At 44.3% G+C, this 23,868-nt stretch overlaps 3 protein-coding genes across 3 annotated transcripts in view; 2 read left to right on the forward strand and 1 right to left on the reverse strand.

Moving 5' to 3' along the window:
* pld1b (phospholipase D1b) overlaps positions 1-3,708 on the reverse strand; it is a 33,772-nt gene extending 30,064 nt beyond the window's left edge. Inside the window, exon 1 of the mRNA XM_070852703.1 lies at positions 3,673-3,708. The gene's annotated coding sequence lies outside the window, so the exon portion shown is untranslated. The remainder of the gene's footprint in view (positions 1-3,672) is intronic.
* A 4,876-nt stretch (positions 3,709-8,584) lies between these two features.
* Positions 8,585-19,063, forward strand: mynn (myoneurin). Its single transcript, XM_070852983.1, has 10 exons — positions 8,585-8,609; positions 9,174-9,219; positions 9,341-9,363; positions 11,455-11,731; positions 11,839-12,797; positions 13,665-13,824; positions 14,367-14,545; positions 14,661-14,753; positions 15,845-15,970; positions 16,512-19,063. The coding sequence occupies exons 4-10, from the start codon at positions 11,466-11,468 to the stop codon at positions 16,901-16,903; spliced, it is 2,175 nt and encodes a 724-aa protein (XP_070709084.1). The 5' UTR covers positions 8,585-8,609; positions 9,174-9,219; positions 9,341-9,363; positions 11,455-11,465; the 3' UTR covers positions 16,904-19,063.
* Positions 19,064-19,686: 623 nt separating this feature from the next.
* On the forward strand, positions 19,687-22,905 carry lrrc34 (leucine rich repeat containing 34). The gene is made up of 10 exons (XM_070852992.1): positions 19,687-19,778; positions 20,406-20,518; positions 20,598-20,662; positions 20,739-20,822; positions 21,146-21,274; positions 21,411-21,506; positions 21,630-21,784; positions 21,901-22,056; positions 22,525-22,651; positions 22,722-22,905. Exons 1-10 carry the CDS (start codon positions 19,687-19,689, stop codon positions 22,890-22,892), a joined length of 1,188 nt encoding a protein of 395 aa, XP_070709093.1. The 3' UTR covers positions 22,893-22,905.
* The last annotated feature ends 963 nt before the right edge of the window (positions 22,906-23,868 follow it).

Below are 23,868 nucleotides of genomic sequence, written 5' to 3' on the forward strand. Positions count from 1 at the left end.
ATTTGCTCCCTGCAGAGTTTCCACCTCCCAAACTACCTGTTTCTACGCATCAGCGGAGCTCTCACTGGTTTGTGTCTGCAGCAGCTGTTTAACCATTTCCTGCTTCAACAAGGACAAAACTAGCACCAGAAATTAATGAATGGTTTCTCCGGTTCTGGTGGAAAGTCTCCACACACACGCTGTCCACGTTCATCTGGATCAGCAGGTGGCTTGAAAAACTAATGAACATTTCTAAACGAAGAGGAACATCTCCCATTCATCTGCCATGTAGTGAAGGACTGAAGGCCCGCCAGGCTTTCATGTACACCTGTGGAGTGTTTGGCATAGAAACGACGGCGTGAGAAGCTTCTCCAGCTTCAAATGTTGCAGACTTGTTCTTGTTTTATTCGGGGGTCTGCGTCTGCTGTTGGGTCTTATTGTCAGTCTGTGTGTCTCGTGGCATCTCACTGCTGTCAGAACTGATTAAAGGCTGGACCTCTCCCACCGCACCCACTGCCCCTTGAGCTCTGCTTCCACTATCAGAGTGTGTGTGTGTGTGTGTGTTCAGTACAAACACACACACACACACACACACGCCCACAAAGTCAATTAAGCACTCCCATGCTCCAGACAGTATTTGCTGGAAGAGCCATTACATGAATATATAATCAAACACACACACACACACACACACACACACACACACAGCGTCCTACCTGTGCACAACAGGCACAACTATCGTTGAGCCAAGCCCATTAGTCAGTCAGTCTCTATGGGAGTGAGCAAGTGAGTCAACTCTGCCCCATTTAATTCATGACGATCACACACACACACACACACACACACTGGAAGAGCAGGTCCTTCTAAACACACACCGTCACACACACACATGTGAACACGCCCGTCCACTCACAGGCAAAACAAATCAGAGAAATAAAGAGCAAAAAAAAGGTAGATCTCCTCCTTTCTTCTTCTTCTTCTTCTCTTTCCTGTGTAGACTTCCTGTCCGCCACAAACAGCCGTATTACAACAACCCCTTCGTGCCCCCACGCCAGCCATGTCGTTGCCCCACTAGTGTTACAGCTGCGTTGCAACACGACTACAGTGCACTTCCTGCTGTGAGAAGGTACAAGTGAACGTGGAAACTGAAGGAGGGAGGCCGACTGGGTGCATCTCAGGGAAAAAGAATCACTTGAAATTCTCAGCGCCGGCGATGACGCTTCTTTAAAAACCCGCCAAAACGTTCAGCTCCTTAAATCAGTTCAGTTTCTGATTCTGAGGCAAAGTTGGAAGTTTCAGGAACTGTGGCGACATGTTTTGTTCAGAGGATGTAGGAGAACGTAACATAAGCCTGCAGTGGTGTTACATCACTACATCACCCAGGAGACTCCAGCGCTTCAACAACAACAACAAAGCATCAGATGAAAAGTTCGTTAATCATCAGCTAAATCTGCTCATAGTGTCATTTTCAGAGGCAAACAGCAGCCGGTGAACACAGCGGAGCATTTAGCAGCTATGAGCCGGATGTTTCCCGCAGGAGGAGGTGGAGACCAAAAACGGAGACACAAACACGACGCCACGTGACGGTTTGTGTTTCTCCAGAACTACTGGATGTGTAAAGAAACAACTGTTTGCCAACAAGTTCACCATATAATCCGATAAAGGGATGATCCGCCCCCCAAGTGGCCAAATAAACCAGGTCTGTCAGGTTTAATAGTGTGTGTGTGTGTGTGTGTGTGTGTGTGTGTGTGTGTGTGTGTCACAGCTCCATTGACATTCCTCTATGTTGGAGGCAGGAGGTCGAAAGCGGGTAAAGCACCATTCCTGAGCTGCCGATGTGTGAAAAACATACAAGTCTGTAAGCGTTTGTTTGGCTACAGACAAGAATCGGAAGTTGAACAAACTAAAAACAGCCAACAAACAACTCAACAAGATGCTTCAGCTTCTGCACGCAGCACCAATGACTGGAAAACTGCCTCAAAACCCCAAAGATATTCAGTTCTCTATGATAGAAACCAGAGAAAAGCACTGAAGGAGCTGAAAACAGATCTGTTTTTGTCATACAAACAATAATGTAATAAAGTTTAAGTCAGTAGAAACATCGATAATAACTGAAACATCAAAGAAAGAGTCGAAAGGAACCAAATCTGAGTCTGAAATTGCTCATTTGGTGAATAAAGCTCATTTACCAGCTGGTACACTTTAGCCGTGGGTGGCTAATTACCCAGGGGCCCCTGAGTCAGAGCCTCAGTCAGTAACAGAGCGGCAAAAGTCCCAAAACATTCACTTTGACGACAACTCAAGGAAGAAACCATCACGATGCATCTTCACCTGCAGCACAGCAGAGGGCCCGAGTACTACAACTCTGTGGAGAGAAACCCAAAAAGAAAGAGTCGTCTAAAGGCCCCGACGCACCAAAGAACCGGCACAGACGAAGGCCGGCGGCTGCGTCGCCTTACATTGCGCGTGTCTGGACCGAAACGTTGCACTTGAACACACCACAGAGTAAAACCGACAGTCGTCTCCTGTTCTGAGGGGAAACACCTCCCCGCAGGTTGTACTGTACTCATCATCGAAAAGGAAAAGCAGCAGACCTAAAAACAAGGCAGCATTTGATGAGCAGTTTCACGCCGCTGGTGCTCAAACACAGTTTCTCTTCTTGTGCCGCTCGGCTGCAAGAGACACCGATGAGCCTGAGTTTGTCTGGTGTCTGTCAGGACCTGAAGGGGCCCTGACGTATATGTGACTTTAGTTATTGTGCTGGCAGGGAGGAGGAGGGGAGGGGGGACCTTTCTGCATCTGAGCCCGGGGCCCAGTTGTCTCTTAATCCGGCCGTGACCTGAGCCCAAAACTAATGCAGAAAATCTTCAGGAAGGTCATGATGCTTCCCGTCCCACAATGCAGCGGCTGTTCGGAGATGTGGCGGGTGGGTGGGGGGGGGGGGGGGGGGGGGTGAGATGAGGTGGAAGCAAGTAGAAACAGACTCTGAGTACAAAGGGGGAAACATTTAAGTGAGAGGAAAAGCAAACAGATAAGCTGCTACAGGCGGGGAGATTATAATTCGATAAATATGCACCATACAAGTGGCACTAAACACTGCTGTCTTAATAGGGGGGTTATACTGCTGATGGGGGGGGTGATAAACTGTGTGATGGTCTCGCTGATTTGGAGGAAGTGGTTTTGTTGAACTGCAGTGTGTGGAGTAGTGATAAAAAGGAAGAAGCGAGCTGTGACAGGCAGCAGAGTGACACAGTTCAGGTCAGACCCGTTTGGATGCTCCTCCGGGCCAAAGCTTTGGCTCCGTGGATCCACACATTTCATCCCCCCTCCCTCCCTCCCTCTCTCTCTCTGCAACACATGGCTCCCCTCTGGCCACCAGGATACCAGGATGCTGCACCCGACCACTGCAGAGGACGGATGCCTTCACATGCCAAAAGACACCCACTAACAACACCGCGTCCGTCACCGCATCCTCAAATTACGCGCAAACTTTACGCGTAATTGCAAAACACCACACCAATTACGCGTTTACGCACCTGCGCTGCCACAACACGAGCAAACTTTACCAAACACTGACCGGGTTTAACCCCCAAACACACACACACACACACACACACACACACACACACACACAGCCAGTACTGCGGGCTGAGCCGCGCTGCTAAACAGCCAAATGAAGAACAATGTTCTCACCTCCTGATGTGAACTGAAGCGACAGCAGCTGCTGGTTTGAACGTGGTGCCTGTGCGCGGAGACTGTGAGCGAGTCCAGCAGGCTGGAGACCAGAGCCACGAGAACTAACTACAGCACTTCCTGTGGCTTTGCTTTCAAAGTAAAATCCACCTTTCCCAAGAATTTACCCGTTGAGCTCCTCCACTCTGGTCATGAGGGGGAGGCAGGGCCGGCTCAAGACCTTCGGGGGCCTGAAGGAGGTTTGGGGGGCTTCGTTCCCACCGCAGAACAGATATTAGTTTAAACAGTCAGATACAAATACAAACTGCAGACTACAGCACTGAATCACTTTGTTGCACGTTTTTTTATGTTTTGCTCTCATTTGTGCTTCACATAAAAACATGAAGAGGACTTTTAAATACAATAAAAGCAGAAACAAAATAAAAAAAAAGGGCATAAAATTACAAGAATAAAAAGTTAAACTGCAGCACAAGAAATGAATAAAGTGAAAAGCAGCAGCAAACAGAAAGGTCTTCAGCGAGGATGTAAAGGAAAGTTTCAACAGAGCAGAAAGAACTGAGTGTCTTCATGTGTGAGGCGTCCGAATGTGGAAAGGAGATATGACTCAACCAAACTGCCGGGAGGCTTAATGCTGCTGTTCTTCCTACGGTGACTTGATGTTCAGGCCAACTCAACATCTGTCTGATTGACTGATTGATCGTTGGATTTGAGGACAGCAGACTGGACTGTGAACGCATTTGTTTATATTTTGGTATATTTGCACCACACTGATAATCTGGTATTCTTATATTTGATCCGATTGGTTGATTGACAGATGGTTCATCCAATCACGTGCCAGGTGTGTTTTTTGTTAATGTGCTTCCTCACAAAGAGTGTTTGCAGCTTCCTGGTCCGAACAGTGAAGCTGAAGTCTGATTGGATGGAAGTCAATGAGAAAATGACTTGATTTATTAGCTCCCGTGTGTTTTTATTTTATACAAGCCAGTTCTGTATGTGCACAATATCGTTACAGTTAGTCTTTATTGTAATTTCACTGAACTAAAATGTCTTTCACACCTAGTTGCAGTTTTAGTTAACTAGAATAACCTCGATGCCAACTGCAAAATAACATGAAGATGCTTCATCAACATGTTTATTTTGAAGGGCAGAGCTCCTCACTTCCGGTTGCACTTTGCTTTCTGTCTCTCACTTTGTGCAGCAGAGGACAACCTGAGGTTTCCTCTGCTAAACCACGCCTGAAAGCCTGAGAGCTTCTTCACGCCAGAGAAGTTCACTGGTACCATGTGTGCAAAGAGACAAGGACATGAGAGGAAACTCTTTCAGCCTCCGTGGGGAAATCATGATGATTTATAAATACATTTGACGGAAATGTATTGAAAAAGGAGATAAATCCTCCACACCAGAATCTAAAAGTCAAAACAAAGACAGAAAACCAAAATCACTCCTGTCAAATATAAACTGAATCAATGCTTATATTCACTTTGCTCAGCCTTGTGTGTGTTTCTGTGGAGAAACCAGAGGCTAATTAACGTGTGTGTTCACATACAAAACGTGTCTCTGCTTCTGATTTAACATCATAATAACCTCACAAATCATTGATGTAACTACGGAGCGACGCCGAGTGAATTCCTGAAGCAGAAACTTCGGCCTCGTGGTCTTGAGGTGACTCGAAGGAGGACGGAGGAGCGTCTCTTCACTTCAGCTGTGCAGTTTGGATATCAGGCCTCTATCCAGCCCCGTGCTGCTGCTGCTGCTGGTGGAGATGGGAGCCTCCAGCTGGTACCTGAAGTCTTGCTGGAGATCCCTCACACATCTTCATCCCTCCCTGAACACATCCAGGGGAGAAGGAGGGAGTGGGACTCTGCTTTAGCTAAACTGAGACCATGTTTTCTTGATCTCCGTGGTGTTTTCATGCTGCTGCACAGCTCCCGATGTTTAAATCTTCACATTTAACTTCAGTAACCAAACACTACATGCTGCGGAGGTCTTCTTCAAGCCGGGCTGCTTGGTAACGATTCTAAATGTTTTTGCATGTGCAAACATTTTGATATCTTAGACACAGATAAACACACAGCCGTGTCTTTCTCTGCAGAGCTGCAGTCAGCTGCACCACACAATCAATGTGTCAGGAGGTCAGTGTTTATGTGGGAGAGGAGAGGAGAGGGGAGGGGAGGGAGGGAGGGAGGGAGGGAGGAGAGAGCAGACAGAGAGGCAGGAAGACAGAGCATGGATTCAGAGTTACTCCAGTATCCTGTGTTTCATGAACCTGATCCTGCAGCGTCGTCTGATCCCTGAATTCTCACGTGTAAACACCAACTGTAGTAAAACTGCTTTTAGTTGTCGTGCTGCACACACTGGGGACTTTACTGCTCAAAACCAGACTCTGACTGTGATCTTGTGAAATTACTTCTGTTTGTATCCATTCTGTTATCTGTCCAATGATTCCTCCAGACAGACAGACAGACAGGCAGGTAGATAGACAGACAGGCAGGCAGGCAGGCAGGCAGGCAGGCAGGCAGGCAGCAGCCTCCTCCGTGATATACAGCTGCTGTTACCACTGTAGAGGCAGTTAAACCTCTCTGCTATCTCATATTCAAACACTCTCTCCCTCTCTCTAATTCTAATAACCTCCCACACACACACACACACACACACACACACACACACACACACACACACACACACACACACACATCAAACCCCTGAAGGCATCTGTCTGCATGAACACACTGCGCAAACACTGACACACATTATGTTTATGCTCATGACCTCCCACACACACACACACACACACACACACACACACACACACACACACACACACACACACACACACACACACACACACACACACACACAGGGAGCAGGAACAAAGGTATCAAAGTGAATTAAGCAACATTAAAGGAGCAGTACGTCTCATTCCTCCTGCTCAGATGATAAAGGATAATCACCAGAAGCCCGTAGTGTTTCCACAGCTTCATGATTATTGGACCAGCCGCTAACATTTCTGTCGCTCTAATCAAATCTACTGATCGCCGTCACCTCATCAGCCTCTCAGCCTGATAACAGAATGCAAACGCAGTTTTACCACCACAGATACGTTGTCGTCTCTTCTGGTGCTGAAACATCACAAAGTACATTCACAATCTACAGGACATGTATATCCTTTATGCTACGTTTTATCTGACAGCTTCAGTTTTTCTGATGATACTTCAACTATCATTACATCACAACTATTATTATGGTAACACCACTGAAATGTTTTTAAAATATTCTATTTCTTGTATTTGTACTCAGGTAATTGATCTGAATACTTCTTCCACTGCTGAAATTTAAGGTAGTTCACTTGAGTATTTCCATTTTCTGCGTCTTTCTACTTTTCCTCGACTACATCGCAGAGTAAAAATTGTCTGACAGCTTTAGTTACTTTACAGGTGACAGTTCTTCATCCCCTTCACGTCCACTGAAAACCACAAACCTCCAAATGTGCTGATTGTGAATTTCTTCAGATAAATAAACTGTCCCAAGCTCTCTTGGATCGGCAGGAAAATTCATCGTCACAAAGCTGAAAACAGGCTGATCATGAAAAGTCTTAGAGTTTTCTCAGGACAGCTTCAAACACACGATGATCTTATAGACCATGATGCATCGCTGTGGATGAAACTAGCAGCTAAACATCAGGAGCAGTAAAATGACTCACACAGAAGAAAGCTGTTGTATTATTAACCCAGGGAACAACAGACAGCTGAGGTGTGGTGGTTACCTCTGTTACCTCACAGCAACAAGGTTTTAGGTTTGAATCCGCTGGCCGGCAGGTTGAACCTTTCTGTGTGGAGTCTGCATGCTCTCCCTGTGCTTGTTGGCTCTTCTGTCCTGATTACCTGTCTTTGCAGATACCTGGTGGGTCTATAGCTCAAAGCCTGCAGCACCTTGTTATCAGCATTAGTGCTTATAAAACAAATCATGTTGAATCAGGGATTCGTTTTCATTTATGATTTATGAGTCATTTTTGCCAAACGAAGTCAGTCAGAAAGAAAGAAAGGAAGCAAAACACCGGAAATGGTGACGTCTGCTGGGAGGAAGCAGCTCCTGCAGGAGCTCCGGGACAGAAGCTGGAACAACAGCTCCAACACTGATTTTCTGTGTCTGTGTGTTTTATGTGTTGATCATGTAAATGTGACAAGAAGCAAAACAAAGTTTCATGAACTGATCACATGATTCGTATGTAAAATCTGCAAAGTAACTTTTAGACAAATAGTGAGGTAAAAAGGAAAATACTACAATAATCTAGTACTGAGTGAAAGTATGAAGTAAAAAAATACTGAGATATTCTAGTAAAGTAAAAGTAGTTAAAATGGACTGAAGTGTAGCACTTAAGTAGAATAAAGGGAGTTGGGTTTGGGCTAAGTAGATAGTATTAGTAATAATAAAAATAATACAAATAAAAATAAAAACAATCCTATTATTATAATAATGATAATAAAATAATAATAATAATAATAAAATAATAACAAGGAAATAATAATAATAACAATAAAAATATAATTGTTATATTAATAATTATACTAATAATGTATTGATAAATAAAATAAACATTATATATAAAATAAAATATTGTTTCATTTATTTTATTGCTTTATAATATAATAATATATTATTTTATATAAAATAATAATCAGAATATTTTATATTTTTTCTGTTGGGGAAGCTTCAAAAAGCCAAAGTAGAATCTTAAAAACAGACAAAAAGAATAAAATCAGTGGATCAATTCAAAGGAAATCCTGTTTATCTGCGATAGTAACCTACCGAACTGCCGTGCGTTGTCCAAACTCGGCGGTGTTCATCTTGACTCAACCGAGTGTCTTTGCCGGACGACGACTTCTCGCGAGAACTCCCGACGTCACGGGATGATGGCTGGAGATCGCGGATATTAGAAGGTACTTTTCTGCTTTTATTTACTTTGCGCTTGATTAAAATGCCGCATTCACGCCAACAAGTTGTTATAACTGACGACGCGCTTGCACCGCGGGTCGCCGGAGGAAGCGTCTTAAACATTTCTGTGCCAACTTACGCCGACACCGCCGGCACAAACCGTCAAACCTTCGAAATAAGAGCACAATGTTTTCCGCGCCTTTCACCACTACATAAACAGCTAGCTTTAGCATCACACATTATCCACTCCGCGCACACACCTGAGGACTATTTTCCCTCCTGGTGTGGCTTGTGCGGTGCAGTAAGTACTCATACGTCTACGGGAAGCGACAAACAACCAGCAGGAGTCATTTAAACCGATCTACGACGCCGCTGTTAGCATTAGCATGACGGTCAGGCCTACTCAGGAAGCAGGCGGGAGCTTTTATTTTCCAAAACTGCTTCTCCGTCTCACCTGTCAAGGCTGCTGATTCAGAGAATAAAATGTGGATAAATGCTCGTGTAGGTGCTAAAAGATTATTTAGACTGTCATGGATTGTCTCTTTTTCACCCACAACTATCCCCAACAGAGAAACCTACAGCCCAAGTTAAAGAGGAGCAGGAGCACCACTGAGAGTAAGTTAGGACTTTTATTCTAAATGTTTACAGCTCCAGCTAAACTGCCCTTTCTCTGCTCTGAGGCCGTTTTTTAAATATAATTTGAATGTAATTTAAATATTCTGTTTGTGTTTTCCAGCTCTGACATTGGTTTCCCCACAGGTAAGTGGAGTAATATTTACTTAAAGTACAAATATGCACAAAAATAGCAGCCAAAATGTACAAGAAAAGAAGGAAGCTGATGAAGAGGGTTTTTTTTAAAATAGAAAAACAAAAAGAATTGGAGTCCAATCAGATTAAATGCCTAAAAAAAACCACTACTACTTAATGGGCCTGCAAATGTCTTGAGTTTATTGATCATGTTGCAACAGAGTAGGATCAAACGCTGTGGTCCGTTCTAGGTTTGTAATCTTTAGCAAAGAACAGGACCAAAACCATGCATGTTGATCAGCATCAGTGTAAATGTGCCAGTGTTTGGACGTGGCCTGATATTAAAACAACAACAACAACAACAACACACCAAACAGCATGTAGAATTAGAGCCGAGAAAGGAAAACAGGGATCAAGCTGTAATCAATTCACAGGCTGTTTGTACGTCTGCTTGTTTAACTCAGTGTATAAAATACTCTTAAATAAACTGTTTTAAGCCTCGAAGGAGAAATCTGGTGATCTTCTATATTTTTCATGCCGTCAAGCCTGATATTTCATATTAAAAACACACCAGCAAGCCACATTATTACGTGAAATGTCCATTAATCCGCCACTGAAAACGCTTCTGTTTGAGTAATGTTTGCTAAATACAGTCACCAGCTGTTTCAGGAAACTACTGAGCCTTTTTTTTTAATATTAAAAACACTGTTTTTAAAGATTAACGTCTTTAATTAAAGCAGACACGGAAGTGAAGTCAAAGTATTAAGAGAGAATAACACCGTGTTGGTTTTGTTAACGACAATAAATGAACTTTGCCGTCTTCATCGTCTATATTTGAATATAGCTTTGAGAAATATGTTTTATAGTCGGGGACATTTGGATTTGAGTGTTTTCACAAAGTCTTAAAGGTTTGGAAAGTGCTTCATTCTAACTTTTATGTTCTCAATGTTGAATATGCTTGAATTCATACATACTGCTTGGAAAAAGCATGATTTCTCTACATAATCTGGTGTTTGAGATGCACAATCACTCAAAGTCTTTGCTGTTCGTAATGAAATGACACATCGTGTGACGGCATACGTTGATCTCTGTGCATAAAGTTCACAGTTGCATTTATAGTAACAATTCAGATGTGATGATAAAAGCTCTGAGAGTCGCTGTAGGAACCCTGAATTAATCAAAATGTAACTCTCTGGTGTTAGAAATGTCAAAGAAATTCTCAGTTTGGTGGGATTTTCTTAGTGAGCCGCCTTTCGCCATGTAAGAGCAGCAGGAGCACATGGAGTCAAACAGACTCAATGTATTTAAAGAAATATATAAGCTAAACAATAAATATTTAATATTTCTAAACTGGGCCCAGTCCATCCACATGCTGTCCTGCAGGCTCGCCGGCTAACCTCCCATCTCCGCTCCTTTAGACTTTCCAAATGTCACCGGACTGAACGGATCTAATTCTGATGGTCAGACGAGTCATTAAATGGAGGTCGTGACGCCCAGAAAATGTATCTGCTCATTCACAGACGTCTCTTCACAGCGTAGTTTGGCCAAATTGGTTTTAAAGCCTGGTGCACTTCCTGGCTGTTTGATGCCAATCATGGATGTATTATAAGAACTGGATGCTGCCTATTCAGTCACATGGTGCATACGGCAAAAAAAGTTCCTGGCTTCCCATCGTGCCTTTGGCCCGGCCAGCCAGGCAGGTGATTGGCTCGAACTGTAGCGGCGACGTCATTCACCAAAAAATGACTTTTATGGCTCTTTGAAAAGTTTTTAAATCCTCGTGGGACGCATCCTGTCGGCAGTGTTACAGCCGGGTTGTGTCACGGCCTGTTCTTACACACACTTTCTTTTTGTGCTCCGTGTTCTTCACTCTCCCTCAATCTAGCACCAGTCTGGTGTTTTATGCCAGTGTCTCGGCATAAAACATGAAAATGATGGATTAGGAAAGCTTAAAGTGACCCCAGACTTTGTCCAAGCAGTCAGACTTTTGTTCAGCTTATCAGCTGATCAACTGACCAGAAGACGCCGGACGTCTTAATGTGAATGTAAGCTGAGCTTTACTGATCTGTGGTGTTAATGCTGCGTGTCTCTCCCCCTGTTCAGCAGCAGCAGAGATGGCTCACGTCACCAGTCACGGGAAGCTGCTCTTGCATCGCTTGCATCAGCAGCGGGAGATGGACTTCCTGTGCGATATAACCATAATGGTGAGAGACGTGGAGTTCAGAGCCCACCGCAACATCCTGGCTGCGTTCAGCAAGTACTTCTCATCGCAGGCAGAAAAGGGTCAAGAGGTCACGACCTTGGACCCCGATAAGGTCAGCCGCTACGCTCTGGAGAAGCTGCTGGAGTTTATCTACACCGGACAGATGAACCTCAGCAGGTAGAGTTCAAGTTAGTCTGTCATATTTTCTTTTTTCTTTCAAAGGAAGAATTAAGATTACACTGAATGATTTTAACTGGATGATTAAAATGTTTTCATGGTTTCAGCACCAGACAAGCAGCTGTGCGTCGAGCGGCCGTGTTCCTGGGAATGTCCGAGGCCACAAAGTATCTGGAGGAAATCCCCCACTGGGCCGAGCCGAGCGAGGCGGATAAAGAAGCCGGCCTCTCTCCTCCCACTCCGACCTCCCCCGGCAGCCCCAGCTCGCCGGTTCCCCTGTCTATCGTCTCCATCGCGGGGGACTGGCACGAGGAGGGGAAGGATGGCAAAGAGCAGGGAGATGTGGCAAAAGATGCGGATGTGGAAGAGGGAGAAAGAAGTGATGAAGAGTACACCCCCAGTGTGCCAAAGAGCGCTGGGAGAGGACAGGGGAGGAAGAGAGGCAGAAAGCCTAAGAGTTTTAGTGGCGAGCAGGTGGAGCCGGGCAGCTCGGGTGACGGCACCCCCAAAACCCAGGGCTACAGGGGGAGGGGGAGAGGCAGAGGGAGAGGCCGGGGGAGAGGGCGAGGTGCCTTGAAAAGTGAGGATCTGTTTTTGGAAGATTCTGACACCAGTGTGAAGGACTTCGGGGACACCTCGGCAGACTGGAGCCCCTCGCAGGACGACGACAGTCCAGCCAAGAAACCCCGACTGAGCGGCGGAGAGGGGCGGAGAGGACGAGGCCGGGGGAGGGGGAGAGGCAGAGGGCGAGGCAGGGGGCGAGGCAGGAGGAGGGGCGAGGAGGAAGGAGCGGAGAGCGGCGCGGGGGGGACTGACGACGAGGATCAGGATCCGGATCTGGATCTGGATCCGGATCAGGAGGAGGGGGAGGTCGGGGAGCAGGATCCGTCAGAAATGGACGAGCTGTCGCTGTCGTGCACCGAATGCAACAAACTGTTTAAAGACGCGAGCAGCCTGCGCAGACACGAGAAGATCCACAAGGGCCTGAAGCCCTTCGTCTGCATCTTCTGCTCCAAAACCTTCAGACAGGCGACCCAGCTGAAAACACACCTGCGCATACACACAGGTGGGCTGAGCCACGGTCAGAAGATCACCTGTTGGGGGATTCGATCAGCTGATGATTATTTTTCACCCAAAACCCAGAAATATTCAGTTAGAGCAACAAATCTTCACATTTAAGAAGCTGGAAATGTTGAATGTTCAGCTAAATTTCTCCATAAATAACAAACAATCTGTCATCGATCAAAACTGATGATCAGTTTTCCTCAGACTGTTTTAGTGGAGGCTAGTGATGGTTTGAACCAGTGGTTCTCAACAGGGGGGCACAGAGAGCTGCCAGGGGGCCTTGAGATGGCTGTGAAAGAAAAATAAAAAAAATATTCTGACAAAATAACGAGAGAAACTAACTAAACAAATAGTGGATCTGTAGAGCTTCATGCATTAATAACCAATAAATAAAAGTAGTGACCTGCTTAGAACAACTAACTCTGCTGCAGCAAAGACTTTAACACCAACATCACAGGCAGTTTTATTCAACTTTAGCACTGACTGTCAAACAAATGTGCTACTCACTACGATGCTCTGATAACAATATGAGATGCATGATGATGATGATGATGATGATGATGATGATGTCTGTCTGATTCAGCTCAGCAGGTCACTTCATACACGCATAGTGACTTTAGTTAGTCATAATTTAGAGTTTACCGCCTCAAGTAACCAGTTTCCTTAGCGAAACCTTGTAATCCATCATCTGAGGATTTGTTTCGTCACTAAATGGATCAGAGTTTTAGAAGAAGTGTTGTTTTTTATGGAAGTATCAGCATGTTTTCATCTTTTCTCCAGTTTGGCTGAACTCTCTCTCTGTCTCTCTCTCTGTCTCTCTCTCTGTCTCTCTCTCTCTGTCTGTCTCTCTCTCCGGTGTTTGTTGCAGGCGAGAAGCCGTTTACTTGCACCGACTGCGACAAGTGTTTTGCTCAGAAGTGTCAGCTGGTCGCTCACCGCCGGATGCACCACGGAGAGGAGAAGCCGTACACGTGCGAGCGCTGCGGTTTCAAGTTCGCTACGTCATCCAACTATAAAATACACATCAGGTACTTACTCTGCTGTGCTGCTGCTGCTGCTGCTTCTTCTTCTTACATTCTTATTATTGTGGACTTATGTATTTATGTACAGCAGCAGCTTGGGGTTGTTATATTTATGCCAGAAGTTTGTTATCATGAAGTAAGATCAGTGTCTGGAAAATTCTTGAACTTTAATGTGGAGTTTTCAAGGTTTGGAAAGCTCTGGGATTTTGAATCAAGTGCTTTAAACTGCTTGAAATACCAATTGGATCAATGTGCTAAACTGCTATCTGACAGATTGGTTCGCTTTTTAAGATAAAGAAGAAATGAGTCAGTCAGAGAGAATGGTTTGTGTTGTGAATGTTAAGTGCTGGATGAGCTTGAAAGTGCTTGAATTTGACTTTGGAAAAGGTGAATGAACGCTGTTTCAGTAATAAACAACAATTAGTTACAAACAAATGCAACAGCAACAGGAAGCTTTTAGCATGTGTCACTACTTTACTTAATGTTTTAGCATTAAAGTGTGTGTGTGTGTGTGTGTGTGTGTGTGTGTGTGTGTGTGTGCTCTACAGACTGCACAGCGGGGAGAAACCGTACGTCTGTGACATCTGTGGTCAGGCGTTCGCTCAGTCCAGCACGCTGACCTATCACAAGCGACGGCACACCGGAGAGAAACCGTACCAGTGTGATCTGTGCGGCATGTCGTTCTCCGTCTCTTCTTCTCTCATCGCTCATGCACGGAAACACACGGGTGAGCGTGTTCGCCCACGTTCATTAACCCAGCGAAGGTTCAGCCGGCTAGGATTTCACAGCAGAACCGATTTGTGACGCTCCTGAATAAATTGTTTTGTGTGTTTGTCTCTCAGGCGAGACGCCGTACAAATGTTCACAGCTGCAATGTGACGCAAGTTTTGTGACGTCTTCTGAACTGAAGAAACACATGCGACGACTTCACCCAGGTGCGTTTCTCTGATTCCACGGCTGAGTTTTGACTTTAAAGTTCATGAGGAGTTTGGTTTTGAGGTCAACATTCGATAGATTCTGTTTTGTTTGTTTTTTACATATTTTGAGCTCAAAAAAGGAGAAACAGCTGTCATATCGGTCTCTGCAAAGCCACCAGACTTCATTGACAAAAACAGTCATTTTACTTCATGGAATACTGAATTGTTGGTCTACTGCTGCCTTGATCTGTGTTTGTTTGTGCTATTGTGTGTTACGCAAATATTGTGTTGGAACTGAATTAAACCTTTCATACAATAACAAATTAGCTTATTGAGGCAGCAGCAGAGCAGCATCTTCTGTGTCCTGTTCTCTAAAATCCCTGTTTTAGTGAATGTAGTCTGGTGTGTGTGCTGTTTGTGGTTAAACCAAAAGGATCTTCCAGGTCTCTCTCTGTAGGGATCCTTTCCATAATGCTGTCACACACTTAGAATAACACTCTGAGTCTGTCAGTGGATCAAACAAGCTCTTTTAGTGGACCTACTGTGATCAGGTGCAGCTGTTTGAATTGGATCTGCCTCTTTTCGGAGATTGTAAACACTGACTTTTTGACGCCGATACAGTACCTGAGCCTCTGTGCTGATACCAAAATATCTTATTCTAAAGGGATAAAGGTCCTTTTCTGCAAAAAAAAAAAAAAAACCTTTTGTAAGTTCTCTGTTATCTAACAACAAGAAACGGTTCGCTAACAAACGGTCTAATACTGATTAACATTTGATTGATCAAAGTTTAAGTAAACAAGATTATTCGATAGTCGGTGCTGCATACAGATTGTTGGAGGTACCAGAGAAGTATTGAGGGTCAATACACAGCCATGGCGGGGGGGTGGGGTGGGGTCAGATATGACCTTTAAACTCTGAAGACTTTGACCAGAATGGAGGCGAAGCGTAGAGCCTCTTAATCACTTTACACATAAATGTATTCATATGAGATGTTTATTGATGTAGTAGAGAAAGAAAGAGTGACTTCGCTGCTCTGTGGCCAGAGGAGGTGAAAGTAGGATTTAATCTTGCTCACATTATTTTCTCTGTGTGTGTGTGTGTGTGTGCAGAGGGGAACACCGGTGTGAAGTGTCTGCTGTGTGGAAACCGGTTTGCCAGTGTGAAGAACATGATCAAACACCAGGAAAAGGCTCACGCTGACGAAGTGCGGCAACACAAGGAAAGAGCCCGAGCAGGTGAGGAGTGAGCGTCTAATCCGTCTGGGTCGTAGACTTTATGTAGGAAGTGGACGCCGCCGTTCTGAAGCCTTGAGTTTGGCCGTCGCCATCTTGGTTTTTGAGCCAGAGGTGACTGTATTTGTACAAAGAGTGCATAGCTACTAACTAGCTTGGTTAGCAGGGTGCATATGAAATTCATGCAAACTGTGAGACTGATTGGGATGCTAGTTTTAGCTAACGAAAAAAAAACAGGCTTAAATCAAAATGTTCACACGGGAAAATCTGAACAGCCGACTTCTTAAAGGGTCTTTGAGTCCAGCCGAACGCTGATCAAGACATTTTCAGGCGACCAGAATGTTTCACGCACTGAACACCTACAGTCAAGTTCACAGCTGTTAGAATATACACACGGATGGATCATATGAACTAGATACCGACTAGTTATCATAGTTCTACTAATGGATAGTCTGACCTCTTTTCTTCTTCTTGATCAGAAATGAGAGTTCTTTCTTTCAGTTTCCTTCCTGTTTTGGTAACTTCCTGTTGTTTGTGTGAGCAGTCGTCCTCCTGGCGTCCAGTCATCCCGTGGCCTTCGTCCAGAGCAAACTCTCCCAGGACAACAAAGGTATGGATTCGATCCCCGAAGGCGAGCCTCCCAACCCCGAACCAGCCACCCCCAACCCCAAAGCCACGGCGCCATCCGCAGCCGCCGCCGCCGCCGACGACCCCACTCCCACCGAAAACATCATCCAGGACTTCAAGGCGGAGCCCGCTCACCCCGCCACCGACCAGGTGACCTTCGAACCCGACCAGGAGCAGACCATCAACTCGGACACCCTCCACGCTCTGGTGGAGCAGCTGCGGCCGCCGCCCTCCCCCGCCCAGAGCCTGGAGCAGATCGTCATCATCAGGACGGTGGACAACGCCGAACACAACGCGCCGCAGCAGTGAGCGCCGAGCCACACCGGAACATTGTCACCGTTCAACACACAAGCCACAGCAGCATTATTTTCTATCCCATAAAAGAGAGTTTAAACGGACAGACAATTCTGCTACGTCACAATTTAGGACTCGGTTTCATAGTTTTCTCCATTTTTTTTTGTATCAGTCATAATAATATTATGCTCAGCAAGTTAAAAGGTGACACCAGGGAACAACTGGGAAGACAAAGTGAAGGTGAGAAGTAAAATAATCCCCCAAACTGCCCAACCCTCCATACTTCCTGCAGCTGTGTGGACAGTGAGAGATTAACAGGAACATTTCAAGTGCGCTCACTTGTAGTTTGACCTCTGACTGTTTCAACTCAGTCCACATGATGTTTCTGTTACTTTCAGTTGGTCAAATATTATTACTACTTGGAGAAATTATGGTGAAAACTACAAAAAAAACGCAGGAAGTCAGATTTTAGCTCCTCTGCCGTAGTTCCTGGTTCTCTCAGGAAGTAGTGAGGTGGAATTTGCGTTAGGAAGTGATTCTCATCAGTCGAACACGAAACCTCAAGGTGTTGCTACAAGCTACAAGCTGTGTGCAGATCTCTCTTGCAGCACCCGTTCAGACAGATGTCATCATCTCCGAAAAGTGGCCGTTTTTTACCCCATTATTGGTCTAATTTGTCAAATCTTCATTAGGGATGCACTGATCCGGCACACTGGTGCCAATACTGACCTTTAGAGGACTGCTGGGCGTCTTCATTTCCACTAAGAGGTGTAAATCAGCTAATAATCTGAGTTCAGGGATCAGAATCAGGGGCAGGGAAAGTCTCGGGCTGCATAGAACTATTTTTGTCACTGATTAATCTGCTGATCATTTGGTCTATAACAGTGAAACATCCTCGATCAAGGCTCCAAAATGTAATTTATTTTAACGCAAAACCAATAAAAGCAGTACATTTTCACATTTGAGGACGTGGAACGATCACACAGACTTAAATGATTAGTCGATTATGAAACAACTTTTCTGCCAATCGATTAATCGGCGCAGCTCCAGAGGAGTCCGATCGGTGCATCCCTGAACTTGACCGTTTGTGGAGCGACTTCCACGCTCTGAACGGAGCTAAAACCAAGAGCTTTTGCTTCTTCTGGTTCAAACACAAAGTTAAAATGTTCCTCCTGATTTGCAGCCGTGTGTTTTGTCGGTGCTCCGCTCACGTCGCTCTGAACCGACTACCTGCTCAGCGGGTTTCAAACTTTACCAGCCACTTAAGTTCCACCGCTTTATCCTAAAAAAAGAGAAGATGTCGGGGCTTCATCTGATTATTTGTGTCGCGTGTTAACGGGCTGAATATTTCTCCATTAAGTCATTAATCAATCGGTCTTTAAAACATGAGAAACGTCCATCACAATATCCCAAACTGACCCCAAATATTCAATTTATTATAAAAGAAAAGCAGCATTTTTAAACATTTGAGAACCTGGAACAGTTTTTTAGGAATTAGCAGATTATCAAACTATTTCCCGTCGATCAGTGAATCGGTTAATCGACTGATACTAACATGAAGTTCTCAGACGTGTGGCTCACTTTTGTGTTGCAGCTTGTTTGGATGAATCGGTGTAAAGAAGAGTTCGTCGAGGCTGAATGTTGATTAAAAGAATATGAAAGGGGACGTCCAGCACAGCTCCTGCTTTGTTCTAATAGCTAATGTAATCAGTAGGAGCCTTGTTATCGCCATGAAGTATGATTTTATTTCATGTTTCACCCTTTAAAAAAAGTGTTTGACATGTGATGGTGGCTTTATTAATGTTATCATAGCCCTGTTGATGCAAACCAAGGTTTTCGTTTCAGTGTAAAATAGTTCATTTGTTTTTTAAAGCAGCTGTTTTAGGTCTTAGCAGAAGTGTTTGTGCTTCAGGTTTGAAAACTGCATTACATCCAGTATTTCTGTCAACTTGAAAGTAGCTGTTTTTTTTTTTGTTTTGTTTCATGCTTTCTTTCTTTTTTAAATTTTGGATAAATCGTCTGCATTACTTGTACAGAAATGTGAATCACATATACAAGTTCACTCCTGTATAAATAGAATTAAAGACAAGAAGGGACAATCACATGCGTTTGTCTCAGTGAATGCAGCAGATGCAGTGTGAAGAAATAAATGATTATAGTTACATAAGGTTTTCAGATTTTGTCCAAAGCTGTATTTTCTTTCAATGCTTTGTTTTTTTTGCGTCCTGTGTTTTGGAAGTCATCTGTTTAAAAAGGACTCATTTGGGACTTTATTTCAGTTTGAAACGCTTTATATTTAGTAAAAATAACACTAAAACGTTGGTGAAAGTAGAGCAGTTAAGAGTATAAATAAATAAAATAATCAAAGATTTGTGTTATAGATTAAGATTTTTTTAGAATATGCTAAAGATAACATGTGAAAACAATAATGTACTGTACATTCAAACAAGGAAGAGTTTATAAGACATACGTATAAACAAGTAATAGTGAGAAACAATCACTAAATAGGGGATTTAAATTAGTTAAATCTGTGTTTCGAGACTAATAGGAAATTTTGTGGTCCTTCATGTGACTCAGTCTGCAAAAGAAGTGTCAGTAAATGTACTTTTAATGTAAAATTCACAAAAACAACGATATAGTCAAAAGAAGTGTTTTGTTTTCTTTTGTTGAACCAGAATTTAAATTTTGCGTTTTTGACCGTTTTCTCTTTTTTGTCCTTTACGCGACGCCATCCTGCCTTTGTTGCCATAGAAACCCCAAACTCAGTTACAGCCATAGCGATGGCTGCTAGCGGGAAAATGTCAGAGTTTTACGCTTCTGTTTGCGCAGAACACGAGTTTAAAATTAATACGCACATTTTACAAGTGTTAGAAGAGACGACGGCAGCGGAGTAAGTGGCCAAATGTAAAGTGAAGCGGGTTAAAGTTGACATTTTAACCAATAATGATGAGAACTGTCGAGATGAAGCTAAGCTAGCTTTCGGAGCTAATGATGCCTTCAGGTGCTACTAACTGATGTGGAGATTTTCATTGTCTCCATTACTTATTCTGCATTCAAAGTTTTACTTTAGTAGTAGAAATAAGTAAAAGTATTTTGACAGTACTATCATAAGTACTGCATTTAAGTAGCAATATTATACTGTTAAAAAAAGTTAGAGGTTTTTGAGTATTTACATTTTCTGCTACTTTATATTCGTATAACTGCATTTCAGAGGCAGATATTTGGGTTTTTACTCCACTATTTGACAGTTATAGTTGACAGTTACATTGCTGATAAAGATTTTACTACAAAACATGATCAAAAAATATTTTTAAAAGTTGCATTGTTACAAATTAAGCTAAATAAAGTAGTTAAATTAGCTCCACTTCAACCAACAATGATTACTACTTGATTACCTGCAGTCCATTTGTGTTATTTCCTTCGTAATAACAATGGTGGTGTGTTCACAGGTCACACCTTAGACCCTCTGCAGTGTTTGATCATTGTGTGTGTGTGTGTGTGTGTGTGTGTGTGGCAGGGACGTCACCTTAAAGCTGGCAGGAAACAACCTCCTGAGACGCGTTCAGCGGCTTGATGACGGAGACGTTCTCGCTCTCTCCACATGTCTGAGAAACAACAGGTGTGTGACAGGTGAGCACTCAGGTTTAGGCAAACACCTTAACTAGGAACATTTTTAACAACTTTAAACCCTTTTTCCCCGTACCAGCAGGTCTTGATGTCGGGTACAATAACATAACAGATGAAGGGGTTGGACATCTGGCTGACTTCTTACAGGTAAGCAGGTAACAGGGTTTATCATATTTCATATTCATGTTCCAGTGGTGGTTTAAGTTTGTTTTCCACTGAGCAGGACGGCTCAGCGCTGCGCTCTCTGGACCTGACGTTCAACGACATCCACACAGACGGAGCTGAAGTTCTCGCCAACAGCCTGCAGGTTCACATTCATCTCTCTCTCACACACACACACACACACACAACACTAGTATCTACAGGCCCAAATTAACACCGGGGTGCAACCATGTTTTCGTCGTGTCTGAGACTTCCTGCCTTCCTTGTCAGCTCCAAGCCTATTTGGTTCCAACTGAAGAAGCAAATCTTTTGCTGGTCTAGTGCGTATTTGGGGCAGCAGGACAGTGTGTGTGTGGGATTGAGTCTAAATACGATGTGTGTAAGTTGGAAGAAGATACATCAGGCTTTAGATTTGCCCCAAGATTTTGAATGTCTCTCTCTCTCTCCTTCCTCTGTCTCCCTCTGCAGTGTAACAGCACCTTGCTCTCTCTCAGACTGTCAGGTAATAAGATCGGCAACAGAGGAGCCATGCACCTGGCCCGCATGCTGCAGGTGAACACCACCCTGAAGGAGCTGGAGGTGGCCGACTGTGACCTGGTAAACACACACACACCTTTTTAACTTCTCTAGTTTGCAGAGCCTCGGGGGGTTCATTTTTCTGCGGTAAGCCGGCTGTCAGGTTTCCCAGCAGCATTTGGGGCCAGTTTCTGAGACGCTGCCTCTGTCCCTGCAGGCCACTCAGAGTGTGGTGGCACTTGCCATCGTGCTGAAAAGCAACAAGACTCTTTGCTCTGTCGACGTCAGCCGGCCGCTGCTCTTCAGCCACCAGGTACAAACACACTGGTGTATTATCCAAGTATGGATCTGGTTTTAGAGCCTCTTTCCTTGGTTTCAGGTGTGACCGGCCTCGTATTACCCATCAAATGTGACTGAAGCTCTCTGTATCTGGCAGGAGGAGTGGGCGACGCACTTCTCTCAGATGCTGGCAGTGAACGGCAGCCTGGTGGAGCTCCACCTGGGGAAGATGGGGCTGACTGACACCGGGATGGAGAGGCTGACCCAAGGCCTGTGGCTCAACCGCAGCCTGCGCTACCTGGATCTGCGCTGGTAGGAACAAGTACCTTCGTTAAATCCTCACGCTCCTCCGGACAGATGCAGTGAAACCATCAGCATCCATTACTCCCTCCGTCTCCTCTACCACCTCTTGATCTCGTCTTCCGCAGTAACCGTGTGACTCGTGACGGCGTGCGTCATCTAGCCGCGGTGCTGAAGCAGAACCCGACCCTGGAGATCGTAGATCTGTCGGCCAATCGGATTGAAGATGAAGGTGCCGTGTGCCTGAGCGAGGCCGTCGCGTGGCCAGGCTGCGCCCTGAGAGAGTGAGTCCAACACACTCAGACAAACATCGTACAGTAGCCAGCATTTTATTCATCTGGGTTTGAAGGTGTCCAGCAGTTCATATATTTCAGTATCCAGTTTCTTATTTAAGGATTTTTAGAGATCCAAAGAGAAAATATCCACTAATCAAAGAATTTTCAGGACAGATGAGGATTTTTTACATATTTTACACTGTTGGATCACTGAGTTATCTAATCATTAAGTTTTGTTACTGATTAATCTGCAGACTCTTTTCTCAATAACTAGTTTAATCTATTCTTTGAACCTGGGAGAGTAAAATTTGGGGAATTTTCACTTAAAGGACTTAAATTAGTGGATTATCAAACAAGCTGCTGATTAGTTTTTGGTCGATCGACTAATTGGTACTATAATCAGACCCCACTGGAGCAGGTGGGAGTGTTTACACGAGGCATACAGACACTGCGTCTGTCTGTCTGTCTGTCTGTCAGGTTGTCTGTCATTAGTAACAACATCAGGACGGAGGGTCTGCTGTCCTTGGCTCAGGCTATGACAGTGAACACAACCCTGGACCACATGTACATCTGGGGAAACCGCCTGGAGGAGCCCGTCTGTCAGGTAACACCCTACACCTTCTACACGTCCTCGCTGAACTGCAGCAGATACCAAATCAAGCTCTCCCCTTCAGGCCTTCAGAGAGCTGATCGCCAGCGGCCGCCTGCCTCCGGGGAACACGGATGTTAGCGCGTACGAGGTGGACGGTCGGGTGTTTCTGGCTGAGGCCTTCCACAGTTTGAGGAGACGCTATGACAGGACACACAGCACCATGAAAGGACTCCACCGTCCTGCTGCACATTGAGGGTCAGCAGCTTGTTCCCCTGCAGTCCTGCTGAGCCTCAAAACCTCCTCACATCCACCAACACAATTAAAGGACAATGCTGGTATTTTTAAACCAGAGTTTAAAATGGTACAAAAATTTTGGAATCGGTCCAGTTTATTGCCTCCACTGGCACCTGATCACAGTAGGTCCACTAAAAGAGCTTGTTTGATCCACTGACAGGCTCAGAGTGTTATTCTAAGTGTGTGACAGCATCATGGAAAGGATCCCTACAGAGAGAGACCTGGAAGATCCTTTTGGTTTAACCACAAACAGCACACACACCAGACTACATTCACTAAAACAGGGATTTTACCTTGTACAGCACGGTAGTTGCTGGCCTCAATCAGTTAGTTTGTTTGTGTTATTATGCGTTACACATGTATTGTGTTGAATCCAAACAAACCTTTTAAAAACACTGAAGTCACACAATAACACAAACAAGCCAACTGATCGAGGCAGCCACAGACCAGCAACACCTGTGTTAAATAACAGTTTTTATCAATGTAGTCTGGTGTGTGTGCTGTTTGTGGTTAAACCAAAAGGATCTTCCAGGTCTCTCTCTGTAGGGATCCTTTCCATGATGCTGTCACACACTTAGAATAACACTCTGAGCCTGTCAGTGGATCAAACAAGGCTCCAGGTTTAAAAATTAACCTTTAAAAACTGAATTCAAAAGAGACTTAAAAACAAAATAAAACAATGCAAACGTGTTAAGTGTGTCGTCATGAACTCTCAAACCTGTGGTGATAAAAACATTTCTGAACAATAAACTGTTGTCTGTGTGATTTTCTTTTAATTATACCACAATGTCTTATATTATTGATCATTATTATTTATTTGTCTATGTACATGTACATGTTTTGTGCATTCATAAGAACCTGAGCATAAATGTAGAAGGTGGCAGTCTTAAATCATTCAAAGTTGTAGGTTTTGTTGTACAAAGACTTTTTTCTTT

The sequence above is a fragment of the Pempheris klunzingeri genome, chromosome 21, assembly GCF_042242105.1.
Source record: "Pempheris klunzingeri isolate RE-2024b chromosome 21, fPemKlu1.hap1, whole genome shotgun sequence".
NCBI lineage: Eukaryota > Metazoa > Chordata > Actinopteri > Acropomatiformes > Pempheridae > Pempheris > Pempheris klunzingeri.